Genomic DNA, 17767 nt, shown 5'->3' with positions numbered 1-17767 from the left:
ATGTCTTTTTCACACTAGGACACAAGCCTCGTACAGACAGGGATGGTGTCTTATCCCCTTTGTGTAACTCCCACAGCACAAAGGACCTGACATATAATGAATAATGAATGAGTGAGTGAATAAATACAATGAATATGTGTGTGAGTTTTGCTTGGGAATCACAGAAGCCATTTGTCTCTACTGTAACCTTGGCGTCTCCAGGGAAGATTTAGCTTCAGGAGTAGGGTAGTGCCTTTGACTAAGGAGACAGATCCAAAAAAAAAAAAAAAAAAAAAAAAAAAAAAACTGCTAAGACTGATGTCAAGGAGCAGACTGTCTGTTTTCTTCTAGGAGTTTGATGGTTTCAGGCCTTACATTTAAGTCATTAATCCATTTTGAATTTATTTTTTACATGGTGTGAGAAAGTAGTCCAGTTTCATTCTGTTGCATGTAGCTGTCCAGCTTTCCCAACACTATTTATTGAAGAGGCTGTCTTTTCTCCAGTGTATGTTCTTGGATCCCTTGGCATGAATTAACTGACCATGTGGGCATGGGTTTATCTCTGGGCTCTATATTCTGTTCCATTGAGCTATGTGCCTGTTTTTATGCCAGTGCCATACTATTTTGCTTACTGTAGCTTTACAGTATAGTTTGAAATCAGGGAGCATGATACCTCTAGCTTTGTTCTTCTTTCACAAAATTGTGTTGGCTTCCAAAGCTATGTTACATAAAAGTGGTCGGAGTAGACATCCTTGTCTTTTTCCTGATCTTAGAGGAAATACTTTCAGCTTTTTACCACTGAATATGTTGTTGGCGGTAGGTTTGTCATATTTGGCCTTTATCATATTGAGGTATGTTCTCTTTATACCCACTTTGTTGAGAGTGTTGATCATAAATGGATGTTGAATTTTATCAAAAGCTCTTTTTCTGCAACTATGGAGATGATCATATGATTTTTATTCTTTAATTTGTTAATGTGGTGTATCACATGGATTGATTTGTGGAGACTGAACCATCATTACATTCCTGGGATAAATCCCACTTGATCATGGTATATGATCCTCTTAATATATTGTTGAATTTGGTTTGCTAATAGCTTGTTGAGGATTTTTGCATCTGTGTTCATCAGTGATATTGACCTGTAATTTTCTTTTTTTGTAGGATCTTTGTCTGGTTTTGGTATCAAGGTGATGCTGGCCTCAGAATGAGTTTGGAAATATTCCTTCCTCTGTAATTTTTTGGAATAATTTGAGAAGGATAGATGTTAACTCTTCTCTAAATGTTTGGTAGAACTTATCTATAAGTCAGTCTGGTCCTGGACTTTTATTTTTTGGGAGCTTTTGATTACTCATTCAGTTTCATTTCTGTTAATTGGTTTGTTCATATTTTTATTTCTTCCTGATTCAATCTTAGAAGATTGTATGTTTCTAAGAATGTATTCATTTCTTCTAGGTTATCTAATTTATTAATGTATAATTGTAGTAATCGCTTATGATCCTTTGTGTTTCTTTGGTGTCGACTGTAACTTCTGTTTCACTTCTGGTTTTATTGATTTGGGCCCTCTCTCTTTTCTTGATGAGTCTGGCTAAAGGTTAATCAATTTTGTTTATCTTTTCAAAGAGCCAGCTCTTAGTTTCATTGACCTTTTCTATTGCTTTTTAGTCATTATTTCATTTATTTCCATTCTGATCTTATTTTGTTTCTTCTACTAACTTTGAGTTTGTTTGTTATTCTTTTTCTAGTTCCCTTAAATGTAAAGCTAGGTTGTTTATTTGAGATTTTTCTTATTTCCTGAGGTAGGCCTATATTGTAAATGTCCCTCCTAGAACTTTTTGCTGCATCCATAAATTTTGGAACATTGTATTTCCATTTTCATTGTCTCAAGTTATTTTTTGATTTCCTCTTTGATTTATTCAGTGACCCATTGGTTATGTAGTAGCATATTGTTTAGATACCACATGTTTGTGTTTTATCCAGTTTTTTTTCTTGGAGTTGATTTCAGTCCTCTTAAATTTATTGAGACTTTTTTTTGTAGTCTAGCATGTGATATATTTTGGAGAGTGTTCCACATGCACTTGAAAAGAATGTGTATCTTGCTGTTTTGGGGTAGAATGTTTGTATATATTTAAGCCCATCTAATCTAATATGTCATTTACATCTTGTGCAACCTTATTGATTTTCTTTCTGGGTGACCTGTCCATTGAGGTAAGAGGAGTGTTAACATCCCCTGCTATTATTGTATAGCTTTCAATTTCTACCTTTGTGTTTGTTAATATTTGATTCATGTATTTAGGTGCTCTTATGCTGGGTACATAAATATTTACAAGTGTTATATCTTCTTGTTGGACTGATCCATTTATCATTATGTAAAATGCCTTTTTTTTCTTGTTACAGTCTTTGTTTTAAAGTCTGTTTTGTCTGATAGAAATATTGCTACCCTAGCTCTTTTTGTTTTGTTTTGTTTTCATTTGCATGGAATATATTTTCTATTACCTCACTTTCAGTGTGTGTGTGTCTTTAGATCCGAAGTATCTCTTGTAGGTGGCGTAGATATGGGTCATGCTTTTTTAATCTATTCAGCCACCCTTTGTCTTTTGATTGGAGCATTTAGTCCATTTACATTTAAAGTAATTATTGATAGATATATATACTTATTGCGATTTGAATTGTTTTCTGGGTGTTTTGTTTTGTTTTGTGGGGGGATAGTTCTCTCTCCCTTTTTTCCTTTCTTTCTTTCTTCCCTTGTAATTTGATGACTCTCTTCAGGGTTATGTTTGGATTCCTTTATCTTTATTTTTTGTGTGTCTATTTTAGGTTTTTGGTTTGTGGTTACCGTGAGATTTGTATATAACAACCTATGTATATAGCAGTCCATTTTAAGTTGATGATCGCTTAAGTTTGAGTGCATTCTACCTACCCTGCATTTTACTCCTGTACCCCATGTTTAATGTTTTTGACATCACATTTTGCATCTTTTTGTTTTGTGTATCCCTTGACTATGTGTTGTAAATATAGATGATTTTAGTATTTTTGTCTTTGAACCTTCCTACTAGCTTTATAAGTGGTGATTTACTACCTTTATTCTATGTTTGCCTTTACCAGTGAGATTATTTTTTCCATAGTTTCTTATTTCTGGTTGTGGCTTTTTTTTTTTTTTTTCCACTTAGAGAAGTCCCTTTAACGTGTCTTGTAAGGCTGGTTTGATGTGATGAACTCTTTTAGCTTTGCTTGTCTGTAAAACACCTCATCTCTCCTTCAGATATGAATGAAAGCCTTGCCCAGTAGAGTATTCTTGGTTGTAGGTTTTTCCCTTTCATCGCTTTAAACATATCATGCTGTTCCCTTCTGGCCTGCAAATTTTCTGCTGAAAAGTCAACTGATAGTTTTATGAGAGTTTCTTTGTATGTAGCTAGTTGCTTTTAAGATTTTATCTTTATCTTCAATTTTTGCCATTTTAATTATAGTGTTTATTGGTATGTGCCTCTTTGAATTCATCTTGTTTGGGACTCTCTGTGCTTCCTGGACCTGGATGTCTGTTTCCTTTCCCAGGTTGGGAAGTTTTCTGCAGTGAATATTAATTGATGGTGACGATGACGATTTGCTCTCCTTTCCCAGCTGCCAATACTTGTGCTCTCATTCAAGTCACCTTTTTTTTGCTTGTTTTCAGTAAAATTTCTGCAACCTGTTGAAAGTAATAGGTAATTAACACCACTTAATAGCTGTTAAGTAGGATAATCGTCTGTTTTTATCCTGGAATGGTGCTGCTCAAGACCTAGGGTGCTGCTAGGTTTGCTCTAATGAAGGATGATCTGTGGGGCAATGAGAGAAACTCCTGCTGAAAACAGCAGGTCCCTGTTCCACGAAAGATGTGGTGTCAGAAGCCTTATGTGGAACCCAACACTCTAAGGGGACAGTGAATTAGGAAGATGCGGCCTTGGAGCTTTGGGACCCTTTTCTCCCTACAAGAGTTGGGTTCCTTCCCTTCATGCTGGGCTGGGAGGGCAAAGTGGGTGGGACAGGCTGGAGATGGGCGGGCTGGGCCAGCCGCTGTGCCGAAATTGATGAACTCTATGAATGTGATCCAACGTCAAGACCAATTATCATCCACTGTGCACAGGGCTTTCAACTCGGGCTGTAGGCAGAACTCAGACAGATGACTTGTTTCTGGCCTTGACCCCCTGCCTGTCACTGTGGCCTTCCCTGGTCAGGTGAAATCGTTATGATGGTTCCCTGGAAGTCTTATAGGTTTAAGAAGAGGCTGGTAGAAAGGATTTTCAGTCTCAAGGTCATTTCTGTGAACGATTTGGAGGTGGTGTTTTTCTAGGACATAAAGAAAACAGTGACTATCTCAGACACCTCAAAGAAGGTGATGCCCAGTGTCCTTGGAGATGCCCCCAGCCACAGTATCCTGCCTTCCTCAATATAGCTCATCTTCTAAATCTCAGCTTGGAGTCCATTCTCCTCCAAGGAGCCCTCCTTCATTTCCTCCTTCAGAGTGGATGGTTTCTTCTCCTTCCTTCCTGCCTCGTGTTGCTTGCGGTCTGCTTCTGTCCGTCCCTCGGCTCCCATTTTTTTTGTGTGGTAGAATCCATCGTTTCCGTGGATTCTCATTTACACTGTAGCCTCCCCCCAGATGGACTGCTTTACCTAGTAAGGGCTTCTAATAAATACTTGCTGACTGAGTGCCTAAGTGGGACTCTTCAGCACTTGAAGGCTTGTGAATCACATACCCCTCTGCCCTTCTCATTCTAGAACTTTCCCTTCTGTTAGTATCTCTTCTCTCAAACGATCTGAACTTTTGCCGAATCAATCCCTATGTTCTGAACATGACAGTTCCTCCCCCCCCCCCCATCATCCCTGGCTTAAAGAAAGGAAGAAAGGAGTGGGTAGCTGCAAGTGTTAACTTAAGATGCCTTTGAATTGCCAGTGAGTTGTAGGAGAATTTTGTCCCTTTAAAAATATGGCATTATTTGAGAGAGCGCTTTTATTCTCACCTCCTCCCTGAGTGGGCTCTTCGATAGTTCACTAATTTAACAAGTGTGTGAGGAAACTGGCAGAGAGGCTTTTGAAATTCAAGTGTGTCTTGAAGCTGCATGAAAACAGTGATAAAGGCAGGCTGGGAGGTGTGGGCAGGGCAGGGCTGGAACCCAGAGGTTTGGTCCTAAAAGGAGCCAGTGACCTCCCAGGTCTGTAAAGTCCACTGAGACACAAGGAAGGCCAGAGACAGGCAGAAGGAGCCTGAGAGTGTGAGGGGCAGAGGTGACGCTGAGGACAAGCAGGGGATGGTGAGGACTAGAGGCTGTGAGGTTCTGGGGGTGGGAGGTTGCTGGAGAGATGACCTCCATCTGCAGAAGATGCCAAGGCCAGCCCTGCAAGATTAGAGACCACGGCCTCGGTTCTAAGGGAACCTCATTGTGTCCTCCTATGGTGGTGACTTGGAGAGCCAGCAGCCAGACACTGCTGCCCTCATCTGCATGTGCTCCCTGCCCAGACTCGAGTCCACTGCACACTGAGCAGTAGTGAGCAGTGTGCAGTGATTGCAGGCCTGTCACAGCCCTGTTGGGGGACTGGGACCCATGGTCTTCAGAATGGAAGCCTCTGTCCTGAGTGCCCTTCAAACCCTTAGTCTATGCCTCTCAGCTCAAATGTTTGACAAAATCACCTGGGATGCTTCTGGAAAATGCAGATTCCTTGCTAGAGAGTCTGTCTTAGTAGATTGGTGTAGAACCCAGAAACCTGCATTTTAAAATACATGTCTAAGGCGACTCTGCTGCAGGTGCCTGGAGGACCCTATGTTGGGAATCAGTGCTGAGCAGCCATTTCCCAAACTTTAATGTGCATATAAATCACCTGGGGATCTTATTAAAACCCGCCAGATTCTGATTCAGTGGTCTGGGATGGAGCCTAAATTCTATATTTCTAACATTCCTGTATTTCTAAGTGCCCAGGTGGTGCTGGTGCTGCTGGTCCTGGGACTACACTTTGAGGCACAAGGTTCTCAGTGGTTCCCCTGGGAACTGGTTAGAAAGGCAGATTCTTAGGCCCCACTCAGACCTCCTGAATCTGAAACTCTGGGTGTGGGGCTGAGCAATCTGTGTTTTAGCAAAACCCCCAGGTGATTTGGAAGTACCATAACATTTGAGAATCACTGCCAGGTAATGGTGAAGCTGAAAGAAACGGGGTGGAGGAGGGGGCCGGGTAGGAGTGTCAGGATGGTAGAGCCGTGAGCAAAGCCTGTTCTGTTACTTATTTTCCCAGTTTACTTCTCCAGATGCAAAGCTGAGGCCCCTGTGAATTCTGATGGAAGTAGCCTTCTTCCTCATAGTGTTGTGCATGATCACTTTTCCTCCCAGATCCAAGCGGGAGGATTTCCCTAGTTGGCCAGTGTCCCCAGCACATGGCGCAGCTGGTGGTGAGGGCCCATGGAGGCCTGGCTCTGGGCCTCAGAGGCTGCAGGGAACCCTCGCCCCTGGCGAGGCGGGCCTGGGAGGCTCTTGCAGGACTGCCGTGGGGAGGCTCGCTCTCTCCAGGAGAGTGTCGCCCAGAGCAATTAAAGAGAAAGTGGCCTCCTTCGAACAAAGGGACTCAGACAGAGTGAGGTTTCCTGACAGTGCTTGGGATGTTTTTCTCATTGTCTTCCAGTTTAGCAAAATCCCGGGTTCCCCAGCTGCCATCCCATCTCTCCTTCCTACTCTCTCCCCCACCTAATGTGAATCCTGTGCACTATTATTCATCTGGGGACAAATGGCGAATGGCTCTCCATGCTGGACACATAAGAAAATTGCCTCCGCCCTGCTCATCCCAGAAGGACTTTTCTGTTTTAGGGCCAGATTGGTGTGGGAGGGGGAATCAAATGATAGAGACATTATCTTTTTCTTCTTCCTCTTATTCACTGGCTCCTGGAGAGAACCTTAGGGGAGATACAGAGGGAACTGGGTTGTTGCTGAAAACAGGATTGGGGTTTTTATGGTTTGAGAGGCAGGCTGTTAAACAGCTCTTGGTTTTTCTTCCCACTTGGCGAAGCTGGAAGTTTGGTTTAATCAGAGGGGTCTCAGAGGAGACTGGATGGGGAATCAGGAAACCAAAATTGGTTCTGTGCCATTTCATTGACTTTCAGGGTAAGAGCGACAAGTTTCCTGCCTGAGAATGGTAAATAGCTGGTGTGTGATTGTTAACAATAATGATGATCACGTTCATCACAATAGCAGCATCTTCCTTTCTCCGTTGCTGCTTCCCCTTTGAGAGCACTGTCATGCATAGGACATCCTTGTGTCCCTTAGAGCAGCCTTGTTGGTAGGTTGTAAATGGTGGCATTTACAGATGCGGGAAGTAAGACTAAGTGTGGTTAGCTGCTTTTCTCAGTATCACACAGTTGATCATTATGTAACTGGCAAGAATTTATGTAACACTTCGAGATAGTGGGCTAATATTTTTAGCCGAGTATGATCACAGCAAAAAATCTTGTTGTCTGAGTCAATGAGGTTTGCTGAAGAAGGGTGGAGATAATGGGTCTCAGAGCTGCCACTCCCTTCAAGCTACACAGCCCTGGGACCTTCCCCGTGGCTTCTGGGGCTTGGCTCTTAGTGTTTGGCTCCAGCCATGCTTATACTAGCCCCTCAGAAATCCTGCCTCCTGGGATACATGGTGGGAGCCAGGCGCAGATCTCCAGCACTCGGGGCCCTTGTCACCACCTCTCTGTCTTTGCCACCTCCCCCCCCCCCAGATCTTAGGGAATCCCCTTTCTCCCCCACAGAGCGTCATTCCTTTGCTTCAACTCCAAGCATCTCCTCTTTCTTTCTTCTCCCTATAGGGGTTAGAAGAGCTTCCCCTCCTGCCCCCTGATGCCCCTCTCCACCACAATGAAACGAGACAGAAGGTGATACATCATTACAGTATCCTCCCATAATAGGTAAAGGTTACCATTACCAGTCAGTTACAAATCATTTGGGAGCTAAAGCAGCAAATGAATGGATACATGAATGAATGAGATGTTGCATAAGTAGAAATAAACTATTTTGGACACAAATAAAATAAAATCCCTGGAAAAGCAAGGTTGTGGATGAAGACGGAGCCGAGTGTGGCACATACAGGGAGGGGAGAGGAGGTGCTGGCTGCTCTGTTGGACAGAGGGAGCAGGGTACAGGGCGGAACCCTGCTAGAATATTCTTGCACCAGCCTTGGGAGGAGAGGGAGCAGACCAGTAGAGGGCAGTAGAAATAAAAAAGAAAAAACAAATGCAAGCGGCTGTGAAGAAGAAATGGCAAGATTTGGAAACAAACGAATGAGAAAATAGATGAGACAGAGAAGTGAGAGATGGCTGTAGTTAGCAGAAATTGGAAATTTGGAGATAAAGTTTACAGGTACTGGGAGGAGAGTGAGTTTTCAGCACACAGTGATTGTGAAATATCCCGATGGAAATGCCTGCCAGGAAGAGGAAGTTGAGGACTAGAATCTGGGCAGGAAGTCAGGACCAAATGATCCTCACCAGACGCCACGTCCATCCTCTTAGAAGTGATGGAGGAAGTGGGAGGGGGCGGTGAAATCTTTGAGGGCTTCACTGACAAGTGTCTGAGGTTTGCTAGCGGGCTCTGAGGGCTACACTTGCTGTTTGTGCAGTTGGGCAGGGGGCAAGAGGAGGAGGAGGCTGTGTTGTCATCACACTGTTATGACAGTCCCCCACCCTTCAGTTTATGATGGTGACACACAAAGGCTTCAGCCCCAGGGGATGAGATGGTTGGGTCCCAGCAGGAGGCAAATAAAATGAACACTTACCCAGAACTCTGCTCACGTCAGGCCTGGCCTGAGTCCACTGAATGGTGACTGAGTGATGTAGGTGGGCTTGTACAGAATGCGCCCAGCTGGTGATCACATCTCTGCTTTTCTCACAGCTCCTCTGCCTGGAACCCTGACTTTGGGCTTCTTTGCGTGATTAGGTTTTACTCATCCTTTCAAGTTCTCTTGATTCCACCTTGATCACAAAACCTTCCACGAGCCACCCCCTGGTTGGAATGAATTGCAGTCTTTTCAGCAGTCCCACAACACCTATATTGAGACCACTTATTTAGTATTTATAACTGTAAAGCAGGGCATATGAGACACGGGAACTCAGTAGGCTGTGGCCTGCGTGGCACAGTTCCTCTGTTTATTGTAGGAAAGAATGAGATTGACACCATTCAACAGCTTGTCTTTACATATATATAAAGTCAGGGTTTTTCAGTGTGAGGGGCTGGCTCAGTTTGGTGGGGGTAGGTCAGTCTTCCCTCAGTGTTTCTGTAGTTTGCCTGGTGGATCCAGGGGTGGTCTTTATATAACAGTTAGGTAAGCACAGGGTTGGGAGAGGACAGCTAGTCCAACTGCCCACATGAATGAATAAGCATCACGCCGGCCTGGTGGTCACTCAGCCCCTGCCTCGGCAAGCCCGGCGCTTGTGAAAGGAGGGGCGGGCTGGCTGGTCAGGGGGAGGATAAAGAGGGATGAACACCACTTTGCTTTCCCCACTGATTACTCATCCTGTACCAGACAAGATGGGTTAAATAATGCTGTTGTAAGAAACAACTCCCAAATCTCAGTCGCTGAAAACAACACAAGTTTCTCTCCAGTTCATGCTCTGTGTTCATCACCAGCTGCCCCAGCGCCTCTCTCCTCACTGATGGCTTCAGGGTGATGGAGTACTCTCTACTCTAGATGTGTTTGGCTGTGTCAGAGGTGAAAGAAAGAGACCCTTGGAGCACTTTGCATTGGCTGGCAAATGCTCCAGCCTTCTTTCCACGCTGTTTCAGCTCACAGCCCTTCAGCCCTGCCCAGTGACTCTTCCCGATGCAGAAAGTGTGTGGAGGGCAGCAGCAATGCCCACTGTGCAGGCCTGGTGCAAATGGCCTGGCTGAGCTTTGTTTGGTCCAAGAGGAACAGGTTCCCTACGTCTTCCCCAGCATCGTGACAGGGACAGACCCCCAGCAGGCAGGGCACCTCTGGAACCAGCTGGCCTCCATTAAGCAGTTTTCCTCTGCATGGTGACAGTGATGAATCCTCCCTGCTCAGAAGGTTGCAGCTTCCACTATAAATCAGGCCCCGAAGAGGGAAGCAGTGGTGATTAATAGTAGGACCTGAAATCCAAACTGAAATGAGTCAGAGATTTGTTGCCGGAGTCGGAGACGGAGACGGCGCTATCATGGATAATCCAGGCCCCTGGGTGGCTGTCTCTAAACATGTTAATTACCTCAACCTAAGTGGCTGAAACCGATGATTAAAAAATGGAGAGCTATGCATAGCAGAAGTCACAGCCACCGCCCCCTGGGGCTGGCATGCCCCGCTCTGAGAATGTGGGCTTTCTCTTTGAACAGAAGGGGATAGGGTGATGACTTGGCTGGACGCTGATGGGGTTGGTAAGGATGGCTGCGAGGTCCTGTGAGAAGAAATGATAGGGACATACCCCTCCCACCAGGTGGTTGGGGCCCCCAGGGGCTGGCTGTGCCTGATTCACCCACTGAGGTCCCTGCCTCTGGAATGACAGCTCTTGTACGTTGATCCCAGGGTTACTGCCTGGAAATTCTAAGATGTGCGTCAGTGCAGTTCATTCTTCACTGGACTTGAGAATAAAAAGGATGCCACTTACTTACAAAATGCATTTCTTACATGTGCCTCTGCATGTGTTTATTTTAAATGTGTGTTCTAGCCAGCTGTGCTGCAAACGTATGCATGTGGTCAGTTTAGTTCATTTTATTAAATACTTGTTAAGTCTCTACTAAGTGCAAAAAAGCTCTTTGTGAATGGAGACGAGAAAAGAATAGAATTTAGCCATCTTCATTTACAGAAATAGTGGAGAAAATCCACGTGTGTTGGGAGGTGGGCAGAGGGTAATGACTCCCTAAGGGACAGTCCCCCTGGGTGAGGGTCAGAAAGATGCTGGGGGGCTGAGAGTTGCAGGGTGGGGTTGGGGGAGGTGGGGTAGGATGGGCAGAGCTTCCATTAGAAAGTGGCTTTTGAGATGGGCCTTGAAGAATAGTTAGAATTTGCTAGATTCACCAAAGCATTCATCATGCTCTAAACAATACACAGAGGCTATTCCCCAACCCTCCATATATATATATGTATATATTCATTAAATATTCATTCATTAAATATTCATCCCTATATCATTGGGAAAGATGGTGAATTTGCATCTCTATTTTTGGGTTTCCTTGCTACTGGCCTGGGGACCAAGTTTCTCCTTTATAGACACTTTGATTGCTGTTACAACTTTGATTTTGGTTAAGAGGTAAACCTCCTTGTGGGGGTGGCAGGTTCATAATCTTATTAAGAAGCTCTTTTTATCCGTTTACACCTGTGTGGGTGGATTGGGGTCAGGGGCTTCATCTTCCTGCTGGTCACCTTCCACATCTGACCTTTCTTGGTCTGGGCTTGTTTCTTTCCCCTTCCTCTGGAGGCTAAACTTTCCCTCTTTTATCATCACTACATTTTCTTTGTCTTAGGTTCCTCTTGATCTATCTGCCATCAAGCAAAATGCTGTCTCTCAGTTTTTCCCAACCCTTTTTCTATATTTGAACAAAACACACATATTTGCTTTAAGGTTTGTGACTTTGTATAGGAGGATACACAGGGGCTGGGAAACCGGGAGCAGGGCAGTTACAGAATCACTAGAACCCAGTCAGTATTCCTCCTAGTGGGTCCTGCCTCAGGTCAGACCTCACTGGGGCTGGACCTCCTCTTTCGGGTCTTCCCAGTGGTCATCCACAGGGGGCCCCAGAAGCAAGTGCCCTATTCTGGTAAGTAGGATGCTGAGGGCTTGTGTCCACTTGGGATTGGGTATAAAGCATGGCTCTGGTACCATAAAGAGGAGAACTTCCCAGAAATGGGTCCCAGCCTATGCTCTATGAGGGGAAAGGGGCTCTGTGTCACCAGCATGTTGGAGACATTATCCGGGCAGACATCAGCTGCCATAGATGCAGGAGTGACTTTTCCTCCCTCTAACTCAGGCCTGTGTCTCTACTCCTTCTTCAGCTGGTGCTGCCTGAATATTCCATCCACAGCCTCTTCTGCATCATGTTCCTGTGTGCTCAGGAGTGGCTCACCCTGGGGCTGAATGTCCCTCTACTTTTCTATCACTTCTGGAGGTAGGTCTGCTTCGGACAGCTCTGTCCTTCCCCTTTTCCACTTGGGCAGCCTGCCCTCCAGAGACGATGTCCCCCAGATGGACCAGCCACTTCGTGCCTTCCTCTCCTCCCTTCCTTTGAGACCCTTTCCCCAAAGCCTTGTTTCCAAGCTGCTCTCAGACAACCGTCCAGGAAGGGAAGGCCCTTCCCATAGGTTCCATTAACTCCAGCCTCCACTCTCATGGATCAGTGTTACAAGCAGCTGTAGCATTATTCACCATAGCCAAGAGCACAGACGACCCAAATGAACAAAATGTGGTATATCCTTACAATGGAGTATTATTTGGCAGTAAAAGCAATCAAGTACTGACACATGCTACGATATAGATGAACTTTGAAAAAATTACAAGTGGAAGAAGCCAGTCACAGAAGGCCATTTAAAGAATATGAAAATGAATATATGTATGTATGTGCATGACTGGGACATTGTGCTGTACACAGAAATTGACACATTGTAACTGACTGCACAATGAAAAAAGTTAAATTAAATTAAAGGCCATTTATATGAAACATCCGGAATAGGCAAGTCTATTGATAATGGAAAGTCGATTGGTGGTTGCCCTGGGCTGGAAGGGAGGAGGAGTGAGGAGTGACTGCTAATGGGTACAATGTTTTCTTTTGAAGTCGAAGAAAGTGTTCTGAAATTAGATGTTGGTGATGGTTGTACAACTCTTTGAATATACTAAAAATCACTGAATTGTATACTTCTAAAAGGTGAATTTTTTGGTATGTGAATTATATCTTAATAAAAATAATCTACCTACCAGATGGGCTGGATTTTCTGGAACCATTCTGATTTTAAATATTCTGTTTCCTGCTAAGACCATGCATCAGATCATGTGATTTGGGCTTTTTGTAAAATACACTTACCATATGGATATAAGAGGCAGGGAGGGGGGATCCAAAAGTAGTAATGAATACAAATTGTGCAAATAAATTAACCCCACTCTACCCTTTGCTCCCAGAGCTGTGGTTCCCCCAAACATTGAATCATTGTCATTTTTACCATACAGTGTAGCCTGTGTTTAGTCACATCTAGGGCATTCACTCCTTCATTTAGCAAACATATGGAACATTTAGCATACATGCCAGACCTGGTGGGGGATTCCAAGATGAATGTAAAATATAATCTTTATCTTCAAGGAATATACACCCTCTTGGTAGAGGGAAATACATTCTTAATTGAGGGTATATGAGAAATATATATAGGAGTGCAGAGAAATGAAAGAGTGACCCTGGAAAATCTGGAAAAGCATGTTCTAGGTTGAGGGCCTGGCTTATGCAAAGGCCCTGATGTAAGACAGCACTCGGTGCTTTTGGGGGACAGCAGGCGTTCAGTGTGGTTAGATGTAGGGTTCTTAGACGAAAGGCAGCAGAGATGGGGTTGACAGCTGGGCATCACATAGGGAGGGTCTGAAGCGCTTTGATAGGAAGTTGGAATTAATTTCTTCCGTAGGGAATGGATAACGCTCAGAAGCTTTCGAGGCAGAAAAATGGCATTACCTGATCTGATCAGTTTTTAGGAAGGTGACCCTGGCAGCAGTGGGAAGGGTGGGTTGGAGGGTGAAATTTTTGAGGATGAGATCCAATCAGGAGGTTATGACGAAATTCCAGGGGGAGATGATGGAGGCTTGAACCAGGGGTGGAAGTTGGAACGGGGAGAGAAAGAGAGGTCTATGGAGGTCAACTGGACAGGCCTTGGCCAATAATGGGATGCTGGAGCTGAGGGAGAGAGAGTCTCTAAGCTGGGTGGCTGGGAGGTGACCAACAGCAGGAGGAGGGAAAAAAATTGTCACAGGTTTAGGGAGGAAGGAAGATGATTCAGTTACATAAGGAAGTCCTGCTTTAAGTAAAGGTCACCTACTAAAAGCCAAAGTTAGAGAGAAGACACATAGAAACTTGAGGGGGTTGAAATGTATTGCATACCCACTAGGAGACAGTCCACGCCCACTTCATCCAGCATCCACAACAAATGGGTTCATTGGAGTTGCCTCTCCCTGTTTCACACACAGGATCACCAAGACCCACAAGGTTAAGTCATGGCCCAAAATCACTCAGCTGGGACATGGCAGGGCCACCTCTGTATGAATCGCAGGCCATGTCCTTGTCCCCTGGGGGCTGGCTTTTCACCCTCTAGAAGGAATTGATCCCAAGTTCCTTCAAATGGTGTGTTGTCAGTCCAGGGTATCAAAAGTGCAGTTAATTTACAAAACTTTTGTGTCCTGCTTTTCAGGGCTGTTGCTCCCCCAAATGGGAGGGAGGGTGAGCCAACTGCATCCTCACTCTCAGAACGTTTTCGGGTGTGAGAAGCGGGTGACTGCAGTCTCCTTGCCAGCAGGGAACTTGTCTTAATGTTTTTGAATCACTGACAGGGTCTAGCCTAGTTCCGGCAATTCATAAGTACTCAGAAAATGAAAGAAAAAGGAAGGAGGAGGGGAAGTGCCCTTTAAAATCTTGAATACCCTTTCTTTCATCCCCCCCCTTCCAGTGGGTCCAGCCCAGCGAAGTTTCTAGTGCCCAGGAAGCCCCTCTGCCTTAGCTCTCCTTTGCTTTACTGCAAGTGAAACTGTGGAACTTTGGTTCAGTGCCTGTTATCTGCAGATGATTTGCATCCATCCCCTCACACAACTGTCACCACAGCCCTTTGGAGTAGGCAGTTTCATCCCCATTTTACAGATGAGGAAGTTGAGGCACAGAGAGGTTCATGACTGACCCGTGGAAGCTCACTCTGGTGACAGGTGAGTATCAGAGACCTGATTCTGTACATTGAGCTGCTTGGCCACCTGGCGGCCCCTGCCTCTGCTTAATAAGGTCACCTGGGAATAAGGCCACAGAAAAGCAGACAGGTTTTGAAATCTGCTCCTGGAAGAGGAGAGGTGAATGTCCTGGAAGGCGGTGAGCTGGCAGGCAGATGTCACTGGATCTGGCTTGGGATTTCCTGTTGGCACAGAGTGGATGACAGATCACATCAGTGAAGTCTTCTGAAGGCAAGGAAGAGGAAACTGAAATACCAGCACTGAGTTGATACACGACAGGATGCTCTTCAAAGCAGGGTGATGAAGCCAGTCAGACCGCTCTCCTGGGCATCGCTCTCAGAGGACCACGGCCTGTCCCAGAGCCTCACAGGAGCGCTGAATTTGCACCAGGCCTCCTGATTCCTTTACCAGACTGACAAAAAAGCAGCCCTCTGAGCGATTTCAGCCACACTTTGTTCTTCAGCTTTGACTAAGGCCCTGGCCAAGGACATGGGGGCAGTGTCCTGTTGAGTCTCGGCCTCGGGGCAGGACTCCCCTACCCCCTGACCATTTCCAAAGGCCTCACCCAGCCAGACAATTTCCCTCCTCCTGCAAACAAGGCCAGTTCATGTTAAGCCAAGGTGATGTTCTGAAGAAGACAAAGTGCCTGAGCCTCCTCCCTCCCTCCTCTCTTCCATCCCCAGCTCTTGGGCTTCCCCAGTTTCCCTCTGGAGCTGCTCTCGCCCCACGATGGCCAATGTTCTTTCTCCTGTTCTGGGTCCTTCTGTCAAGAAGAAAATTCCCTATAAACTGCTCCACACTCAAGTGACAGTATGCTGTCCCTCCCCGAGTATTCAGGATTTTAAAAGATGGTCTGCAAGGAGAAAGATGTTGAATCCAAAGTAATTAATGTTTAAGGTAGACTTGTGGTCCCCTCCCACGCCCCTGGAGAAAGGGGCTCTTCCTGGTAACACCAGGTGACACGTTTCCCTTCCGTCAGAGCAGCTTTGTGGGGGGAATCACGGTGATGCCCGTGGATCTGAGTACGGGGGAGTTACTACCTGCTGGGAGATAGCGGCTGACCAGTGATTCTGGCAGAAGGCAGACAGCTGCTTAGCAGAGATGCCTCAGAGGGAAGTCCGGCATTAGGAGGACTCGGCCCAGACAACTTCAGATGTCCCGCCCAAGCCTCAGAACCAATGATGCTGTGTCCTCTTTCCTTGCAGGTATTTCCACTGTCCAGCAGATAGTTCTGAGCTGGCCTACGACCCGCCGGTGGTCATGAACGCAGACACCCTGAGCTACTGTCAGAAGGAGGCCTGGTGTAAGCTGGCCTTCTATCTCCTCTCCTTCTTCTACTACCTTTACTGGTGAGTTTCTGCCCCTCCCGGTGGGGCTGACTCCTGCAGCAGATGGAGGGGGTTTCAGGCCGGCCCCTTGGTCTTTGGGAGGTGGCCTTTGAGGGTGGGAGTCACAGCCTGTCAGGGTGACGCCTGCTGTCTAACGCTGGTCTGGGAGCAAGGGCTTCTGTATGAAGGAGCGAGGGGGCAGAAGGTCCCCAGGAGGCCTTGCCTGCTGACAGGTGCGTCCTTTGGGCCACACGCGAAAATACATTCTACCCACACCTCTTAGGAGATCATTGGTGAGGTGCACTTTTTCCTTCTTTATGGGGCGCCCTGCCTCCAGCAACTCCCGCAGCTCAGCCAATTAAGTCGCCTGTGGCCCTGGATGCGTAGCCTCTTCATCCCCTGCCCCCTAGTCTCTGTGTAAGCATTCTCGGGGACCACAACAGAGACCCCCGGTGGCATTCACGCTTCCTAAATGGGCATGTTGAGCCATTAAATGCTTATACTTACAATTCTCCCAGTGTTATGTAACACCATTCTAATTAAGTAAAACATGCTGACTTTGTAATTCTGCTTCAGAAATCTCCCCTCTTCTTGCCTCTTTATTCAGAACATCCTATCTAAGCAGCTAACTATAAACAGACTGTCTTGTGGTTGGATACCCCAGAGAGCGCCTTTTCTGAAAGCGCCTTTCCTCCTCCTCCTTCCTGTTCCTCTTTGGGCTCATCTCTGGGGTCTCACCTGTCTCCTTGCCATCCTGTCGCCACCTGTAGCAGGCCGTGGTATCTCCAAGCATCCCAGTGCTGTCTGCAAAGTGGCCTGGTGGACAGTAGCTGGGTAAGGAAGAGGAGGGCGGGGGTGTTAGACTGCAGGGCCGCCTCAGGGTTCGGGTTGGGCCGGGGCAGGCTGGGAAGCAGCAGCGTTTATCCAGCCTTGAGCACTGAGCCATGTTTCTAGCTAAGAGCTTGGTGTGGATTGCTTGGTGTCTGAGCTAAATGCTGTCTTCGTCTGAATATTAACAATGAAGAAGCTGAATTGGAGACATTAATTTCCCCATGATCACAAGTTCAGTCCCAAAGACGGAGTTCTTAGCCGCCTGCTGCCTCAGGAAACTTACAGAAAAGTCTTTATAGAAGTGTGGTCTTTGGACCTCCTGCACCAGAATCGGGATGAAGAGGGTGTACTTCTTAACAGTGCAGATTCCTGAGCTTCGATCTGCTGATTCAGGGCTCTCTCTCAGGGCTCTCAGGGCTAAGCCTCACACCCGAGGGTGAGATCTGCTGCTTTGGTCCGCCTCGTCTCCCCTCAGCATCTCCAGTGTCCAGAAGCCTCAGAGACCCTGAGGCTGTAACGTCTGGAATTATGCAACTTGGAAGGGGTTCAGAATATTCTACCACATTCTTCTTGGAGTCAAGTGTTGGTTCAAGCTCAGGGTGACCCCCGCCCTCTTTCTCGATGGAGTGTCCTTGATGGACATTGCCTGCCCCTTGCAAGGAGCCTGAGGGTCTCTGAAGCCTCTCTGGAGATTTCCAAATGCCCAGGGATGGCCCGAGTCTCT

General features: G+C 46.1%; 1 protein-coding gene across 4 annotated transcripts in view; it reads left to right on the top strand.

The window, feature by feature from the left end:
• Positions 1-17767, top strand: part of CNIH3 (cornichon family AMPA receptor auxiliary protein 3) — a 194772-nt gene that overhangs the window by 77389 nt on the left and 99616 nt on the right. For all 4 annotated transcript variants that reach the window (XM_032466612.1, XM_032466611.1, XM_032466613.1 and 1 more), the window contains 2 exons: positions 11977-12089; positions 16090-16233. In XM_032466612.1, coding sequence (XP_032322503.1) covers positions 11977-12089; positions 16090-16233 — 257 coding nt within the window. The remainder of the gene's footprint in view (positions 1-11976; positions 12090-16089; positions 16234-17767) is intronic.

This window comes from Camelus ferus, chromosome 23, assembly GCF_009834535.1.
Source record: "Camelus ferus isolate YT-003-E chromosome 23, BCGSAC_Cfer_1.0, whole genome shotgun sequence".
Lineage (NCBI taxonomy): Eukaryota > Metazoa > Chordata > Mammalia > Artiodactyla > Camelidae > Camelus > Camelus ferus.
This window is presented reverse-complemented; position numbering and strand designations above follow the sequence as displayed.